The following is a 16,944-nucleotide window of genomic DNA, read 5'->3' as shown; positions in this document are numbered from 1 at the left end:
TCAGCTGTTATCATATGTAAAAGAAGAGTGCTAGCAACACACTCTTTTATTGATCAAAATTGAACGAGAACTATAAAATCACGAGTGAGGTTTATTAAATAAGTTGAATCTACATAATTTTATGTTTTTTTAACAAATTTTGACCAATAGTAGAAAGTAGAAAATTTTGTTAAAAAGTGTGTTAACATTTTTGTACGTAAAATAGTAGACATGTTTCTCCATAGAGAAGAATAATTAAAGGGTAGACTCACGAATTGGATAACATCATGTCCCTGCCTTATGTTTGGTTTGAGATGTGTTCCATCAGGGTTGTGCTTAGGGTGAACTTAAGTTCCCTTGTCCCCATATTTTCTTTGGCTAAGAGCTTAAATACCTTAAGGTGAAAATAGCCATATGAAGTGACATAGGTGGTAAATGCCACATATGAAGAAAATAGTCACATTATTACTGTGCCACACACTACCTTTTATGTTGGTTTAATTTTAGTTTTTGTTGCTACCAATGATATTTACTCGGTCTTTAGCATGATTTTATGATAGGATTGGGCTTTTTTTTTTATTTGGTTAATCCCAATCTTGTTTACTGATTAAAAATCAAGGATTATTGGGTAAAATTGTGTGTACCCACACACACACAACTTTTAAAAGATAAAACATATAAATTAATTAACAAAAATAGTTAAGCCTATTTCTTAACCAAGGTTTGAAGTTTGATCTTCGATTTGGGTACGGAGTAACAATTGGATGTATCACTTTACCCCAAAAATAGATTGATCTGGTGGGGGGAGGATTACACCTCCTGGTTATACCAAAAAATTTGATCATTGAGTGAAGTTTGTATTTTCAAAATATTAATGCCAATACAAAATCCTACATTTACAAACTTTGATAAGGGGATTGGTATTTTTACTATCATCAATACTCTTCCCATTCCTTTTTAAAATTACAAACAAAAAGAAACTCTTGTCCTCTACTTATTTTTCTATTTTCCTAAATGCCATAGAAAATTTTGATGCACATGTAACTAAAGAGTTGTATGTATGTCTCTAGAAAGCTCTCCTAGGGTTTTGGAGGAGGTTTCAAAGCAAGAGGTAGATTTGTTGCTCAGAAACAGGAAAAAGGGAAACACAAAGCTAATGGAGATTGCCAAATGGGTGACTCTTTTTGGAAATCTGTCGAAGGAGATTATTTTTCAAAACCTCCCTATAAAGAGAAACTTTTGACCTCGGAGGGTGAAAAATAAGGGTTTTAATTGTTTAGGGGTGGAAGAAGATGCTAGGTGGTTGAGGGACCTAGTAAATGGGGCAAGTGTTGTTGGATCTATTATTACAGAAGAGGATAAGGGGAAGTTTCCAAAGATCCAAGTCATAGTTGAGGAGTTTGTTAAGTAGTGTATGCCATGGAAATGGGTGTTTTTGGTCAAGGTGATAGGAAAGAAGGTTAACTTTAAGATTATTGAAAATCTCCTAAATCGTGAGTGGGTTGTGAAAGGAAGGATCAAAATCATTAATCTCCCAAATGACTTTTTTATAATTCAATTAAACATGTTGATGACTATAAACATACACTTTTTTTGGGTCTTTAGATGATAGTGGACCATTAATGCTTAGTTCAGAGGTGGAGAATTGGGTTATATTCGAATCTTGATATCAAAAGAAAGGTTGCAGCATGGATCAAGATGTTGCACTTAACCATGGAACTATACAACAAAGTTTTTGCGTTGGGTTGGGAACACTCTTGTCACTATGTTGAAGATCAATAAGGTGACTTCCATTCACTCTTGGGGACAATTCACATATTTTTTTGTCGAATTGGATCTGGATAAACTCTTTGTGCCCAAGATCATTGATAGAGGTAAAGAGCTCCCTTTGGAATACAAAGGACTTCTTGCAATTTGCTTGTGTTGTGGGAAATATGGCCATCGAGAGGTGTTTTGCTCAGAAAAGAAGGTGGAACCCCCAACGGTGTAGGGGGAGAATGGATAATTTGAGGACAACGATTGTGTTCATCAGGAAATAAAAATCAATGATGACATAACCAATCTCATCCCTCTACAGAATAGGGTTGACACAAGGGTGACATTAATGGGCCAGCAATCCAATACAGGAGGAAACAAAATGAATAAAAAGACCATTTCTCAGTTTAGCCCCTAGATGCTTGTTAGAAAAGGGAATCATCCATGTAATCATAGAGGAAGGGGATTAAAAAAGGGTACTAAGAAAGGGTCTAACCCTTCCAAAAAGGGAATGACCCTAAAATCAAGGACACAAGTGGGGGCTGTATGGGGTCTAGATTTAAAGTTCTCCAGAAAAATGTGATAGTATCCTATTTAGGAAAGAGAAAGGTGTCTTTAAAGATAGGGTCATCTTTACGGGTAATAAAAGTAGCTCTGAGGTTAGTGGGTCATCGGGGATCAAGGCTTGTAGTGTGGGAAGTAGAAAAAAATCCCCTAAAAGCCATAAAAACATGGGCTAACAAAAAAAATTATGCAACAAATTCCAATCATAAGTTTCCTACGAAGAATCAAAATGCCAAAGGGAAACTCACTTTTGTCCCCCCTAAATATAGGAAATACCAATGATCTAGGACCCATTGGAGGTAAAATTGGTAAGGCCATTGCTGCTATAGAGGGTGTTACTCTTCAAGAATAGCCTTTGGCTGATGTCAAGAGAACTACAATCACCATTTTGAAGGAAGAGATCCTGAGGATGATGAGCCTACAAGGTGCACTCGTTGAACCTGCCAAAAATGATGACATGCATGTTTCAACGATGGTGGAGGACATGTAGAGCCAATGGACGTTAGCGCCATGGAAGCAGAGGCAGTTTCTGTTGTGCCTCAGGATGGTAAGGGCCATGATGGGTCCACCCGTCTAAATATTTTTCAATGACTTTATTGTGTTAGAATTGCAGGGGGACTACTAGAAGGGGTTTTACTAAACTCGTTTAAGATTTGAAGCATGACTATTAAGTCCTTTTTTCTCTATCTCATGGAGACTCATACTAGTAGGATGTGGCTCGTCGAATTAGTAATCAATGTGATTTTGATAATGTCTTTATTCAATACATAGTTGGACAATCTGGAGGAATTTGGATTCTTTGGATGGATGATGAATGGAGAGTCAATGTCAGGGCTCATGATCACCAATTCATTCTTATGAGCGTGCAGAGGAAGAATAGTCCTCCTTGGATGCATACTACTATCTTTAGGAGCCCACACTATGCTCGTTGCCAAGAATTGTGGAGTTCTTTAGTGGAGCTAGCAAGTGATATTCATGAGTCATGGGCAATAATGGAAGATCTCAATGCTATTAATGTGATAAGGAATTGTCTTATGGGGCTAGCAAAAGTATTAAGGGCTTTTAGGATGTTGTTGATGCTTGTGAATTGGTGGATGCAGGGTCCCTAGGTAGTCCTAATACTAGGAATAGAGATGGAATTGTTAAGTAGTTAGATATGCTCCTCATGAATATGCATTGGCATACCTTTTACCCTAATGCTACTATTTTTCTTCTCATCTCCTTGCTTTTAAATCATATCACAAGCTTCTCTTAGTTCACTTTAGTAAGCCTGTGCAGCGAAAAAGAAACATAAGAACTTTTAATTTATTTCCCCATTCCTCTTCTTCCGTGATTTTGATCATCTTATGAGTAAGTCTTTGGGGTAAGAGTATGTCGTGGTCTCAAGGTATCCAACGCTTTACTTCTTATTTGAGGTATTGGAATAAGCACGTCTTTGGAAACATCTTCCATATGAAGAAATATATGTTGAAGAAGTTACAACAAATGAAGGCTTAATTGGTTGCACATTACACCCCTTTGTTGGCTTAAAATCATAAGGATTTATGGATTGAATACCAACAGGTGTTAGTTGTGAGGAAGTCCTTCTCTACCAAAAGTCTCAATATAAATGAATCACCTTTGGTGATAGGAATTCATGTTACTTCCATGGCATTGTAGCTTTTCGATGAAAGAGAAATAGGGTTGATATGTTGCAAGATAAGGATGGCATGTGGATCTCCCAATATGATAAGCTAGAACATTGTCATAGGATATTACAAAAATTTATTCTTTATGGATACCCCATATGTCCCTCTATGCCTTTCTAGTGCTTTCTTTAAGTTGGAAACTTTTAAAGTGGACACCCTTAAGAAAGATGATTTCAATAGAGGAAATACATGGCATCATTAAGCATATGGGTGGGTTCCAGGCCTAGATGGCTTACAAGCCATTTTCTATCAAACATAGTGGAAGTTTGTGCAACAAAATATATGCAATCTTGTTTTCTCTATTTTTGAGCAGCCAAGTTGTGTGGATGAATTAAATGCTACGCTAATTACACTTATCCCCAAATTAGATAATGTTGTTTGGCTCAAGAATTTTCACCTAATAAGTTTATGCAATGTTTCTTACAAGATTGGTACCAAAATATTGGTCGATAAACTTCAATTGGTAATGAAAAAGTCAATTCATCCGTGTCTGTGCAACTTTATTTCGAACAGGCGTGACGCAAATAACATTGTCGTAGATCAAGAGATTTTTCACTCTATGAGAGGTAAAAAATGAGCTAAGGATTGGATGGCAATAAAGATTGACTTAGAAAATACTTATGATCGCCTCCAATGGGAATTTGTTAAAGAAACTCTCCAAGATGTAGGCTATTTGGACAGATTTGTGGAATTTGTCTAGTATTGTATCTCAACCTCAAAAATGTAGATGTTGTGGAATTGAGAGACATTGGAAAGTTTCTTACCTCAAAAAGGGATTCGGCAAAGGGATCTCATCCCGCCGCTACTATTTGTCTTATGCATTGAAAGACTCTTCTATATGATAAATGAGGCGGTCAATTAAAAGTTGTGGAAGCTCATCAACATTTCAAGAGATAACACCCCTATTTGATACTATCATACCCTAATTTCATCTGGGGACGATCACTTGCAAACATTTGGATTCTTGTCAGCCGAATTGAGCTGATTAACACCAATTGCACACATTCTGTAAGGTTTTTTGACGTTTCGGAAGGAAATGTGGAAAATAAAATCAAAAGGAGGGAAAAGGGGTCACTTTCGGGGAAATTTTCAACCCCTGAGCCACCTAGATAACTTCATGATGAAGTAATCAGCTTGCCTAGGAGAGCTCAGCTCACCTGGGCGAGCAAGTTACTTCAGGATGAAGTTATCAACTTGCCTGGGCAAGCTACCTTCATCCCAAGTGGCATGTTTTGCTATAAATAAGTGTGGGAAGGCTAAAGGAAAGGGTCCCTGAATTCCTTGAAGTCCAGAGGTCTAGAAAGAAGAAGAAATAAGAGAAAAGAAGAAGAAAGAAGAGAAAACAAGGCTGAAACGCTTTCGAATCGCATTCGTGGTCGATTCCTACACCGTTCGTCGTTCGTTCCTCGATCATTCTTCGTTCGTTCATCGTTTGTTCTTCATTTTTCGTATGGTTAGTGCTTGCTTTAAGGATTTAAATTTGATTTATGGACCCATAGGGGTCCCCTTTATTGTTTGTGCATCTTCATCTCCTTCTTCGATCATCAGTGATTTTTTTCTTTGTTTAAAGCGAGTTTCAACCGATCGTTCATACCGTAATCTCATTTAATCACCGCTAAAATAAAATTCAACCAATCATTTGTGTTGCAATCTCACTTAATCATTGTTTAAATGAATTTCAATCGATTGTTTGTGTTGTAATCTCAGTTAATCACTTTTTAAATAAGTTTCAACCGATCGTTTGTGTCGTAAACTTTTTTCATCAATGTAAAATAAGTTTTAACCAGTCATTAACGCTGCAAGTTATCTCTAAAAAAGGATTGAAGATTAATGAGCCAAAACCAAATAAAACCAACTCATAAACTTCTTTATTTCATCAAAAAAATCAAGAGATCATTCAAAGGTTCAACGCCTTAATGGTTCTCTCCTTTCAAAAAAATCAATAGATCGTTCAAAGGTCCAATGCCTTAATGACTCTCTTCTCTTTTCAAAAATCAAAAGATCGTTTCGAGGTCCAACGCCTTAAACGACTTTTGTTCAATTAAAATCAATCTTTCAAAAAAGATAAAAATAATTTAACCAACAAAATTTCAGACTTTAAAAACTAAATATATATGATTTCCTCATCACACTCAAGGATACGTGTTGACCCCAAAAAGATAAAAAGGTGAAATACATAAAAAAAACATAAGAAGAGAAAATACATAATTTTGAAGTCATGTCTTGCACACTCGATTAGAGGTTGTCGTCCCTTGTGACGAGCGTGTGGGGTGCTAATACCTTTCTCATGCGCAAACAACTCTCGAACCCTCATTTTCAAAATACGCAAACCATCATCTTTTTTTTTCTAGCGTTTTCTTCAAATAAACGTTGGTGGCGACTCCTCGTGTTTTCCTTCATTGGAAGACGCACCTTTGGTCCATTCGAGAGGCCTTTTCGCACCCCGCCGGAGGGTAGGTTGCGACAAATACTTAGTGTTTCCTGATGATCTACTATTGTTTGCAGAAGCCAACAATCATCAAGTGGAGATAATTAACTCAATGCTTAGGTTGTTTTGAGATAGTTCTGATAAGAAAATTAACTTTTAGAAGTCAAGAATATATTTCTTTAACAATATGTTTGTTGTACTCTCGAGATAAGCAAGTGAACATAGTCTATTTGTTGTAAGAAACAATGAGTATTGAGTTATCGTATCCATAGAGACTTAATGCAACATCTAGGAAATCAACAATAAAGTTATCTAAAACAGAAAGATTTATAGAAGCATTCAATGCAACGAGGTGTCAATTCATTGTGGCGAATGTCTCAAAATTTTATTTTTTTTTAAGAAAGGATTTCACTCTAGCAAAACAAGGATTCGCTATAGCGAAAATAAACTGTTTCTAATTTTTTGAAAGAATTTTTGGAGAGAAATCAAATTCAAAAGTGGAAAAACGTTGATGAGATGAAATCTATAGGATTCTACATATGTAACTCGATCTTAATCAATCTCTCGGTTCAATACAACTAAGATTCAACTTAAATGATTATTCCTAATTCCTTAAGTGATTAATCTTTGAGTTCTAAGTCCAATCCCTAATTCCTTAGGTGATTTAACCTAAAACTCAGAACTTAAACAATGAATCTCTACAATGCAAGAACATGATTTCATTGCTAAAACCAAATCTTTGCACAATTTCAATTCAAATGTAGGATATGAACATGCTTCCAAACAATCCAAACCACTAAAAGCTAGGTTGATCACTCCTAACATGCATCTAAGAAGAATCTTCACAATTTACACTTGATCACCGATGAAAATGGATTGGCGACAGGGCTTTCATGATGAAAATGGGTTGACGACTTTGCACTAGGAAAAACATGTTATGGGCATCTACTGTTCGAGCTAAGTACAGTTCCGGTTCTAAAGAAGAGGCTTTTGGAAGGTAATATGTAATAGTTGGGATAAGGTGGATCAACACCTTTTTTGGAAGGTGTGGCGAATGGTAAATCAACCTAGTTCTGGTTGGAATTGGATGTTTGATGTCCCTCATAAGGGAAGCTTATTGACAAAGCACTAATCACTCCGGATGACAATGAATTGCAAACTAAAGTCGGGAGTTTATGGGGACATATGGCGATTGGAATTATGCTAAACTAGCTCAGGTTTTGCCTCCAGATGTGTTTGTTTTGTGATCAAGGCCTTAGTCCCGCCAGATATTTCAGATGATGATGCTTTAGCTATGTTGTGTGTCTCTGGACAGATTTGTGTCGAAGAATATTTTGTTCTCCAACATTTGGAAGTGGCAAGATCCAGAAGAAAATGGAGTTCACTTGTGGAAAGTTGCAAAGAATGCCTTGCTAACAAATGTCCAAAGATGCCAAAGAGGTATGTCTGTTGACAATGCGTGCCCAAAATGTAGGGAGGCACCTAAAGATATGCTTCACCTAATGGGTTTAATCTTGGTCGATGCTCAATTACTATGTCTGAACTGTTGGCCATTTTCCTTGGTATACACTCAGACAGCCTTGGAAAAAGGCTTTACTAACTTCCGTTTGAGTCTGATTTATTAGACTAAGTTAAAGTAATGGTAAAAGTAGTTAAGTTAGAGTTTGATAGAAGTTAGTTAGTTCCAAGTTGATATATATATATATAGCAATCATTGTGTAATCATTTACTAATTTTTTAATGAATTCATTTTCTATTCTCTCATCTAATATGAGAGTCAATGATCCAACTACAACTTAGTAGAGTAGATATAAATAGACCATTAGAAATAGAATTAACTTCTAGAGCAAAATAGATCATTAGGAATAGAATTGACTTCTAGAGTAAACATAATCATACCACTATCTAGCTTGAAATTAACTCACTTTTAACAAACTAACTGAAATAACTACTTTTACTACTACTTTAACTAACTCTAATATGATTCCCAACAACTATCGACCTGCTAGTTACCAAAGGATGTCCTGCAACGCATATTTGTTCCCCGCCGATCCAACGGATAATATCCTTTACCCTCAAAGGTGGTACATATGCTTGGAAGCAAATGCTCCGCGAAGCCAATCAAGTGGCGGATGTTTTGTCGAAGTTTGGTTTAACTGAATAATAGCGTTAGGGTTTTTTTTATAGTGTTCCAGATTTTATTTCCTTGCCGCTTTTGGTGGATGTAATTAGCGTACAGTTCCCATGTGGGTCTTCATTGATTTATAACTGGTTTTTTTACCTGATTTCCATATAAAAAAAAAGTCATATAAACATTTTTTGTTTTTACTTTTAGATTGACAAGTGATTTGTAAATAAAACTCAGATGAATCACTTTTTTTATTATACTTTTTTTTTCTCCTTTAAATCATCTGATTACAATACAAATTAACTTTTTAATAGTAATAGAATTAATTATGATATAAATTATCTTAATGACGAATTAATTGCTATTAAATTACTTTTAATTAAAATTTAAATTAATGACAATTTATCCTTTTTAATTGTAATCAAAATAAATTATGACAAATTATTATCATAATTAATTCGACTTCTATTAAAAATATTTTTCTAAAAATAAAATAATTTTAGTAATATAAAAAATGAAAATACCTTTACTATTCTTTTGATTTTTTGAAATTATTTTAATACTTTTACTATTCTTTTCATTCATCCAAACAAATGAAGTTTTTTTTTTTGTATTTTTCTTCCTAGTTTTATTCATCAAAATAACATCCTTTCCAATTTATTTCCTTTTAATATCCCTCTTCTTTTTTCTTTTCTATTTCATTCTTCACATAAAAATATATATTAATATTTATATAATCGGGCAATATCATGTTAAAATGTAATTATATATGGATAAATATTCTATGACATGTGAATAGAAAATTTACATTGAAGCGTATTAATTTCTAACTAGCAATTAGGATTAGAAATGTGTTTGGTCAGGTTACACTTCATTCCTCTGAAAAAAAGGTTAAGACTCCATAAATCCTAGTAAAACATTTGCATATTAGTGGTAAAAGTCAAAATACTGCACTAAAATTGCATATGTATAAAAATATTTGTGTTCCAATAGGGAATTGACTGCTTTTATATGAACCAAACATGCAGCATCCCGTTAGGTCATTTCATCCAAAAGAGAATTGACTGCTTTTGTATTACTTTTTTTTTCTTCTTAAACCTCATTCATCAAAGGAAAAAGATCCTCCCTAATCCATAATTTAACCGGAAAATAAGGAAAACCTCACAAAATTGTTTCCATCAACAATCAAACTCGAGTATTATCTAAATGATTCAGCTTCCGATAAAAACATTGGTTATCTGGACCAAGTTATCTCTCCTACAAGTTATCACTTTAAAAGAAAGAATATGATAAAAGATAATCATATAACTGAGTTTTTGTCCATTAGATATTTAGCTTGCATAATAGAAAGAGAGGGGAGGAGTCCATTAGCTTAGAAAACAAGTCCATGCCACGGAGTTGCAAGACGGTCTTCTTAAAATACAACATCCAGAAGCAGAGAATAAAAAAGATATATGTTCACCTAAAAAAGGAATATTTCTACAGGAGACTGATCCTTCCATGATCATTTTTTTTTTGTACAAAAGGAAAGAGACGCAGATTAGAGAAACATATACAGGAAGAGTTGGAAGTGGCTCAATCCAATTCTTTAGCATGCACACCTCCAGTCAGTATAAGAAAAAATGTTAAATCTTAACAAACTCCAATTGTGTTCGTGCCAGAAATGGAAAACCATTACCAAGATCCAATCATGACGAGTCTCAGATGCCACTTCCAATTTTAAAATCTGAAAGAGTGGCAGATTCTCGAGCCTCAACTGTTGATGGTGCTTCCTTCTTGTCAAACCCAAAAAAGGAGCAATTCTGGAATGCATCCAGGCTGCTGGCTATCAAGCGATTCAGTCCACTAAGACTATCACTAAAAATTAGATCTTCGCTATGGTATTTAGTTGATGATGGTATTTCCAAATCCAAAGGTCCCAAGGAATCAGGCTGCAACATGATAGAATTGAAAGACAGTAGGAAATCAAGTCAGATGCATTGTGTGTGTATATATATTACATAATAAAAAATAATAGATCAATCTTATGAATTCAACAGTTCAAAATGTTTTTGAAGCTCGGATTTATTATTTTGTTGGATAGTTCAGAGTGACAGAATGTAAACATGTTTGTAATGGCTTCTTGTAATAAGCATCCTACTAATTGTGTTCGCCGTAAGTGAACCTAAACAGCTATAAAGAAGCCATGGATTCTGATGGGAAAAATTGGAGTATAGAAAAAAAAATACCCAATACATATCTGCCAGCGCACTAAAATCCTTTCCTAAATGCTCCTGGACATCTGCATCAGACTCGGAACTGTCCATAGGCATAGGGTCTGTTTGAGCACAATCATCCACAAGCCTCTCTCTTTCAGGTGACAGCTGCAATAAATACTCTGAAAATTAAACCTTGCTTCACTTCACAAGCAATGCCTAGTGATTACAATTAAGATATACTACCTCATCCAATTTGTCAAAGCTTCTTTTAGTAACCTTTTTCTCAGACTCTAAAGAAGCAACTGGAGATAAACAAGGACGATATTCTTGAAGAATAGGATCTTTTTTAAATAAAAAGGCATCACAAGTTTCTTCAGCATCCCAGATGGAAGACATATGGGATGCCAGAGAGGATCGTCCCATCCTGTCTTGGTGTCTAGATATGTGAGCAGCAATAGCAGCATCAAAAGAATCACTACTAAAAGGAATTTGCTGAACATCATAACAACTCTCTGCAATAGGAGGATTGATGCAGTTATCAAGATCCTGGGACACTCCTGAAAGTAGGTCCCCCACACTAATGTTGGTAAGGCTGTCAGCCCACTCTCCAGCTGACAGTCCTGCTCCACTGCTTAATTTCAACTCATCCTGAATACATACATAGAACTTAAAAGTTATGGATGCTGATAATGATACAAGATGCAACTTAACTATCCAAATAAAAAAGTCTGGTTAATGTATACCACTCAAACCATGTAGTACGTAATTGGAATTTGGAACATAACAATCTAAAAAAGGAGGGAAGATATGCCCAAGATCCCAAGAACGAGAAAATTTATATCATGAACTAACAAAGTACAATAAGGTAACACTTAAAGATCCTATGACACTAGATGAAAGCCTAAAGTAACACTATAGGGCTAATAAAAGCAACAAAAATAGAGAGGATGGCAATTACCATGTCTTCCAACTGTGTAGTCACAGCTCCATCCCTAACATCTTTTCCATGCCATGGTGTATTGGCTGTAGGATCACGAGATTCCACAGTGCTTGTATTCAGGTAAACATTGTTTCCTCTAGCATTAGACAAATCAGTTGAAGCAGTCATAAGAGTATGGTTTCTGTTCATGGATGTTCTGCAATCTTCAGAGAGCTCCATGGAAAGAGTATTAGTCAATGGTGTAGGAAATGAAACTGAATTCACAATCGGATCCTTAGCATTGTCCACACTACTTTTGTATTGTCTGAGCATGGAGCCAGATGCTTCAGGCACTTGCATATTTAATAACCCAAACTCAGTATTGGAGAACCAACCATACCTTCACAAAGATCAGCAAATATGATCATTACAAAGTACATATAGTAAAAATGAAATTCTACTCCATATTTATTATTCCTAATCTATCCCTTGTCTCTTAATTAAATAGACCACCTCACTCTACATACACAAGCCCTCATGCTGTTTACTTTTCTTGAGTATGTTCTCCAAATTCCATCAGAGTTAATTTACTACTTCGTATAACCGGCAATTAAGGACAAACACTCATACTTAAAAATATCTTCAATAAAGAAGGTAAAGCGGCCCACATGGCTTTCCATTTAAAGCATTTCTTGTATGTATAGAATCCCTGAAACATTTTGCTGGTTTATATAACTCAGTATCCCAAAACCATTTTGTTTACTTTTCCCTAATCAATTCAACATTTCACAGAAAGCATGTTTATGAATTAACAAATTAACCAGTGACGAAGTGAATTAATTTTCTCATGTTCTTTTATATAAGCAATTATTAAGAACATCGCAATTAAATAGTTTTCTTACATGTCACTGTCTAATTACTTCAAATATAACAATAAAGAAGGTAAAGTAGCCCAGATGGCTTTCCATTTAAAGCATTTCTTGTGTGTATAGAATCCCTGAAACATTTTGCTGTTTTTTATAACTCAGTATCAAAATCATTTTGTTTACTTTTCCCTCATCAATTCAACATTTCACAGAAAGCATGATTATAAATTAACCAATTAATCAGCGATGAAGTGAATGAATTTTCACAGGTTCTTTTATCTAAGCAATTATTAAGAGCATCACAATTGAATAGTTTTCTTACATGCCACTGTCTAGTTACTTCAAATATAACAATAAACCAAGATGGCAAGATAAAAGAGGTACCTTAAACGGAAGATGGGTGGACTTCCAATCATTGCATATATATCAGCTGCACTAAGAGTAGATTCCTGGGTCCATCTCGGATAATTAACTAAATTTTCCCTTTGAATACCATAAGGAAAAAGCATTACTTCTCCAGCTGCTATGCTTGAATTACCCCATTTACGGTTTAGATGTTCTAAAATTGATGATATCTTCTTTCGAGTACTAAGTGTAAGCTCCAGGTGTGGATTATGCTTATCCTAAGAGGGGAAAAAAAGAAAAAGATATGATAGTTTCCAAAAGCACTTTTACATTGCTAAAGTAAGATTCTTGTTGGTTTTCTTTTATACTCACCATTTCCAATGCTCTTCGAGTAGGTTCATCAATTGGAAATAACTGGAGCTTAAGTTTCATACTATTGTTCACATTGTTATCAACAAATTGCTTTTGTGGACATTTGGCTAAAGAGGCCAGGACATAATCAGCGGGATCAGAACATCTTTCTCCTGGAACGAACATAGAAAAATTGATTGAAGTTACAGAAGATCCAAGAAAGCCCTCGTGGAAGCAAGGATAGGATAAAACTCCAAGTGTGGTAGCTACCTGGATTCTCCTGGTCTTGTTCAATTTCTTTAACAGTTGCAGCTCGCTCCAAATGCTCAGCAGCATCTGCAACTAAAGAAACACCAGCAATTGCAGCCTTCTCCCATTTTTTATAAGCAGCCGTTGAAATCGTACCTGAGAAATAAAGAGAACCTAGTTATTACTGTAAAGTAAGAAAAAAAATTGACTAATGCAAATTTACTTTAAATTTTAAATATATATTATCCAATTATCATGAAGGAAAAACTAGTTCAAAGCAGAAAACTGGTAAATGAGATCTTGAAGGGAATTGAAAAAGATCACCAGATTTCTTTCGTTGCCTTGTTGGTTTCATGGTATTTGAATCTCCCTTGGTGTTACTATGGTTAACACCCATGTTTACAGTGCGCTTCGTTGATGGTTTAGAAGGTCCCAATTTTAAAATATTTTGATTGTCAACAAGTACCAGTTTAACTGCACGGGCATCATTTCCTGATGCTCTACTTTGATTTGAGACTGCGGTAGGTGCAGCAGGAAGACAATTCCCCCCCTGTAAGGGTCGCTTCCTCACATTCTTCTTCCGATCCTTCAATAATTGGTGCTCCTTTGCGACAAAAAATGTAGATCAGCTCCAGCACATACAGAAGATATTAAAAAAAATCCCAAATAACTGTAAATAGCCTTTACTAACCAAGGCTTCTAAAAAAATTTTAAATCTCCGGGGCTTCAGGTGAAGCTTTGAGGCTTTGCAGCTATACTTTTCTAATAAAGACCACCTGTGTCTCAGGTAAAAGTGAGAAACTAGTGAGAAACTTTCAATGCAAAAAACTCCCATAATATACCCCTATTCTTATTCAAGAAATTACTATAATATGATAAAATTATAAAATCCACTGTCAATCTCAGTCTCAAAATCGAATGTCATTTACCAAGTCACTAAACAGTCCAGTCTATCCTCAAATTAAAAAACGGTATTTAAACAGGGGATGTTGTGTACTTTAAGAATATTAGTTAGGAATTTCAGCCCTTAATGTTTTCTTACTACCAAAGATGATTACGCTTATGGTCTACATGTTTTCCTCCCATCATCAACCTGTTCTTTCCATGATTTTCCTTACGTGTATACAATAAAATAGACTAAATTTCAGTTAACCAATGCACCATCATAGAAATAACATTTTTTAACTTGGTGAACAAAAAGATAGTCTACATCTTACACACATGCAGTCAAGTGCGCATCTACATGTATATAAACCCATTTTAACAACCACTCTGAATAAATTGTTACCAGCGAAGCATTGCAGCATTAGTATCTTTAGAGTTTTTGGCATCCAAACATAATCCTGGACCAAGAAGTTTGTTCATCCGTCTCACAAGTCGGTAGTAATAATGCCTGACCTGCAAGTCAGCCCCCACACAAAAAAGTGCGTAAGAAAACTAAAACAAGACATGATATTATTTGCAATAAAACTAAAACATAATCATTTTTTTTTTGGGGGGGGGGGGGTGGTGGATGAATGGGAAAATGCAAAGGGTTAAAAAGCCACGTGAAGTTTTAGTGGATACCTGATCCTTGTTTTTACTTTGTACACGGGAAGTGATTTTCTCAAAATTCTACATTCAAGAATATTTCGATCAGAAATCATTATGATACCATAAGAAACAAACACAGAAAGGTAACAACACCAAAGATAAATGTACCTTCCCAACTTGTCGTAACGCGGTGAAGAAACTTTCCTCCTCTTGTCGAGTCCATGCAGCCCACTGCCTGGTCGGTTTTTTTGTAGCTATATACGACATCAAGCAATTAAACCTTTGACTTCTCATCCCAACGATGACACGTGTCAAAGCCTAACTGCACACCAAATAAAAATTAGGAATGAAGCTCGAAAACTGACCTGGCTGCTGCGGGTTAACACCATTTGCAACAGAAGAGGAAACACCAGGATCCCCATTTTGAACTGAAACTACAGTCTCTGGCTGAAGTTGATTATTCAAATCAAGCGAGATTGGCACCTCGACCTCCATTTTTTTCCTTTATTACATGCTCTACCTCCTAAATTCAAATTCACCTAAGGTTCAGTTTCATTGAGAATTACAATTATTAGAGTACTAAAAATCATGCCTCAGCTGCAACACAGGATCATAAGTTATGAAGAACAGGGATCACAATTGTTTAATACAGGTACATGCTACAACGCACAATGTAGGTTACAGGCACAGAAAAATTAATTCACACTCCAATTAGTTTTCCACACAGATAATATTCGAAAACATTTAAATAATGCATGGAAATTGTTTTATTCGAATTTCGATGAAACTGATGAAGAGGAATCGAGGATGTAAGACAAGGAACACCATCAAATTGTAGCTCAGGGAACGAATTTTTTTTTACCTTGTGAAGCAATAACTTTCGAATTGATGAGTTGCGGAAACGGAACAACGGAGGAATTGCGAGATTCTATGCGAGAAAGGTAGCGTAAAGAAGGGGAATTGAAAATCTGCAAACCCTAACGCGATGCAAAATGATGAAAGAAGAAGCAAGATCGACGAAGCTGCATCTTCTGTTCTTCTAAATCTAAACGCTTCGTTTCCAGTCTTTACAATTTTTATTTTTTTAAAATTAGCAATAGTCCTTTATTCCTTTTGTATTACACTTGGGTCCTTTAATAAGAATTTTGAAATATTTATGTTTTTTTTAATAAGCATTAAATAGCTCACCGAAAAAAAAAGTACTACTCCAAATTATTTAATATTTATTTACTATAAAAGTATTTAATATTTAAGTTTTTTTAATAAGCATTAGTAGGTATTAAATAATTCTAAATTAAAAGTCAGCAAAAAAAAACTATAAGTTATTTAATACTTACTTACTATAAAAGTAAACACGGTTAGAGATGGATCAGGGTTGAGAAAAATTTACACCCTACCCAATAAAAAATATTTGGGTTGCATCATGTTGAATTTGTTCGCTCTAATTAGGTCAATCCAACTTGGGGAGAAATTGATAAATTTAATATATTTTGATTTGGATTAGAATGGAAATTATCTACTAATTTATTTATATTTATTAAAACTATTCAATTCATTCATAATTTATTTTATAAAATCAATCCAATCCATCTATTAATATTTTTTTATATAAATGGATATCTAATATATTTGTAAAATTATTTTTAAAAATTAAAGAATTATAACTACTTTTAAAATGTTTTTTCTCAACTATCCAAAAAAAGTTTTAATTTAACCTTCACAAAACTAATTTCACCTTGAACTCGCCAAAGTATTTTTACCTTTACTTCAATGAGTTTAATCAAAATATACAATCAATTATAGATAAGTAAATAATCAATCAATCAACTAATCAAAAAAGTATATAATCAATTATAGATAATATATGTTCATATTATTCTCTAATGGTAGATAACACAAATGATCTCATAAATACAAATTATAATATATAAGTATAACAAT

General features: G+C 34.7%; 1 protein-coding gene across 3 annotated transcripts; it reads right to left on the bottom strand.

The window, feature by feature from the left end:
* Positions 1-9,832: 9,832 nt before the first annotated feature.
* On the bottom strand, positions 9,833-16,090 carry LOC114390623 (TSL-kinase interacting protein 1-like). 3 transcript variants are annotated; one of them, XM_028351425.1, is made up of 14 exons: positions 15,866-16,090; positions 15,369-15,542; positions 15,172-15,257; positions 15,037-15,084; positions 14,759-14,868; positions 14,162-14,246; positions 13,795-14,074; positions 13,492-13,626; positions 13,243-13,394; positions 12,910-13,148; positions 11,699-12,059; positions 10,984-11,388; positions 10,771-10,905; positions 9,833-10,473 (listed from the first exon to the last, which is right to left on the bottom strand). In XM_028351425.1, the coding sequence occupies exons 2-14, from the start codon at positions 15,496-15,498 to the stop codon at positions 10,243-10,245; spliced, it is 2,397 nt and encodes a 798-aa protein (XP_028207226.1). In that variant the 5' UTR covers positions 15,499-15,542; positions 15,866-16,090; the 3' UTR covers positions 9,833-10,242. The 3 variants fall into 3 exon arrangements, with proteins under 3 accessions (XP_028207226.1, XP_028207225.1, XP_028207227.1); XM_028351424.1 differs by having other exon boundaries at positions 15,369-15,526; XM_028351426.1 differs by lacking the exon at positions 15,369-15,542 and having other exon boundaries at positions 15,172-15,325.
* Between the last annotated feature and the right edge of the window lie 854 nt (positions 16,091-16,944).

This window comes from Glycine soja, chromosome 16, assembly GCF_004193775.1.
Source record: "Glycine soja cultivar W05 chromosome 16, ASM419377v2, whole genome shotgun sequence".
Taxonomy (NCBI): domain Eukaryota; kingdom Viridiplantae; phylum Streptophyta; class Magnoliopsida; order Fabales; family Fabaceae; genus Glycine; species Glycine soja.
This window is presented reverse-complemented; position numbering and strand designations above follow the sequence as displayed.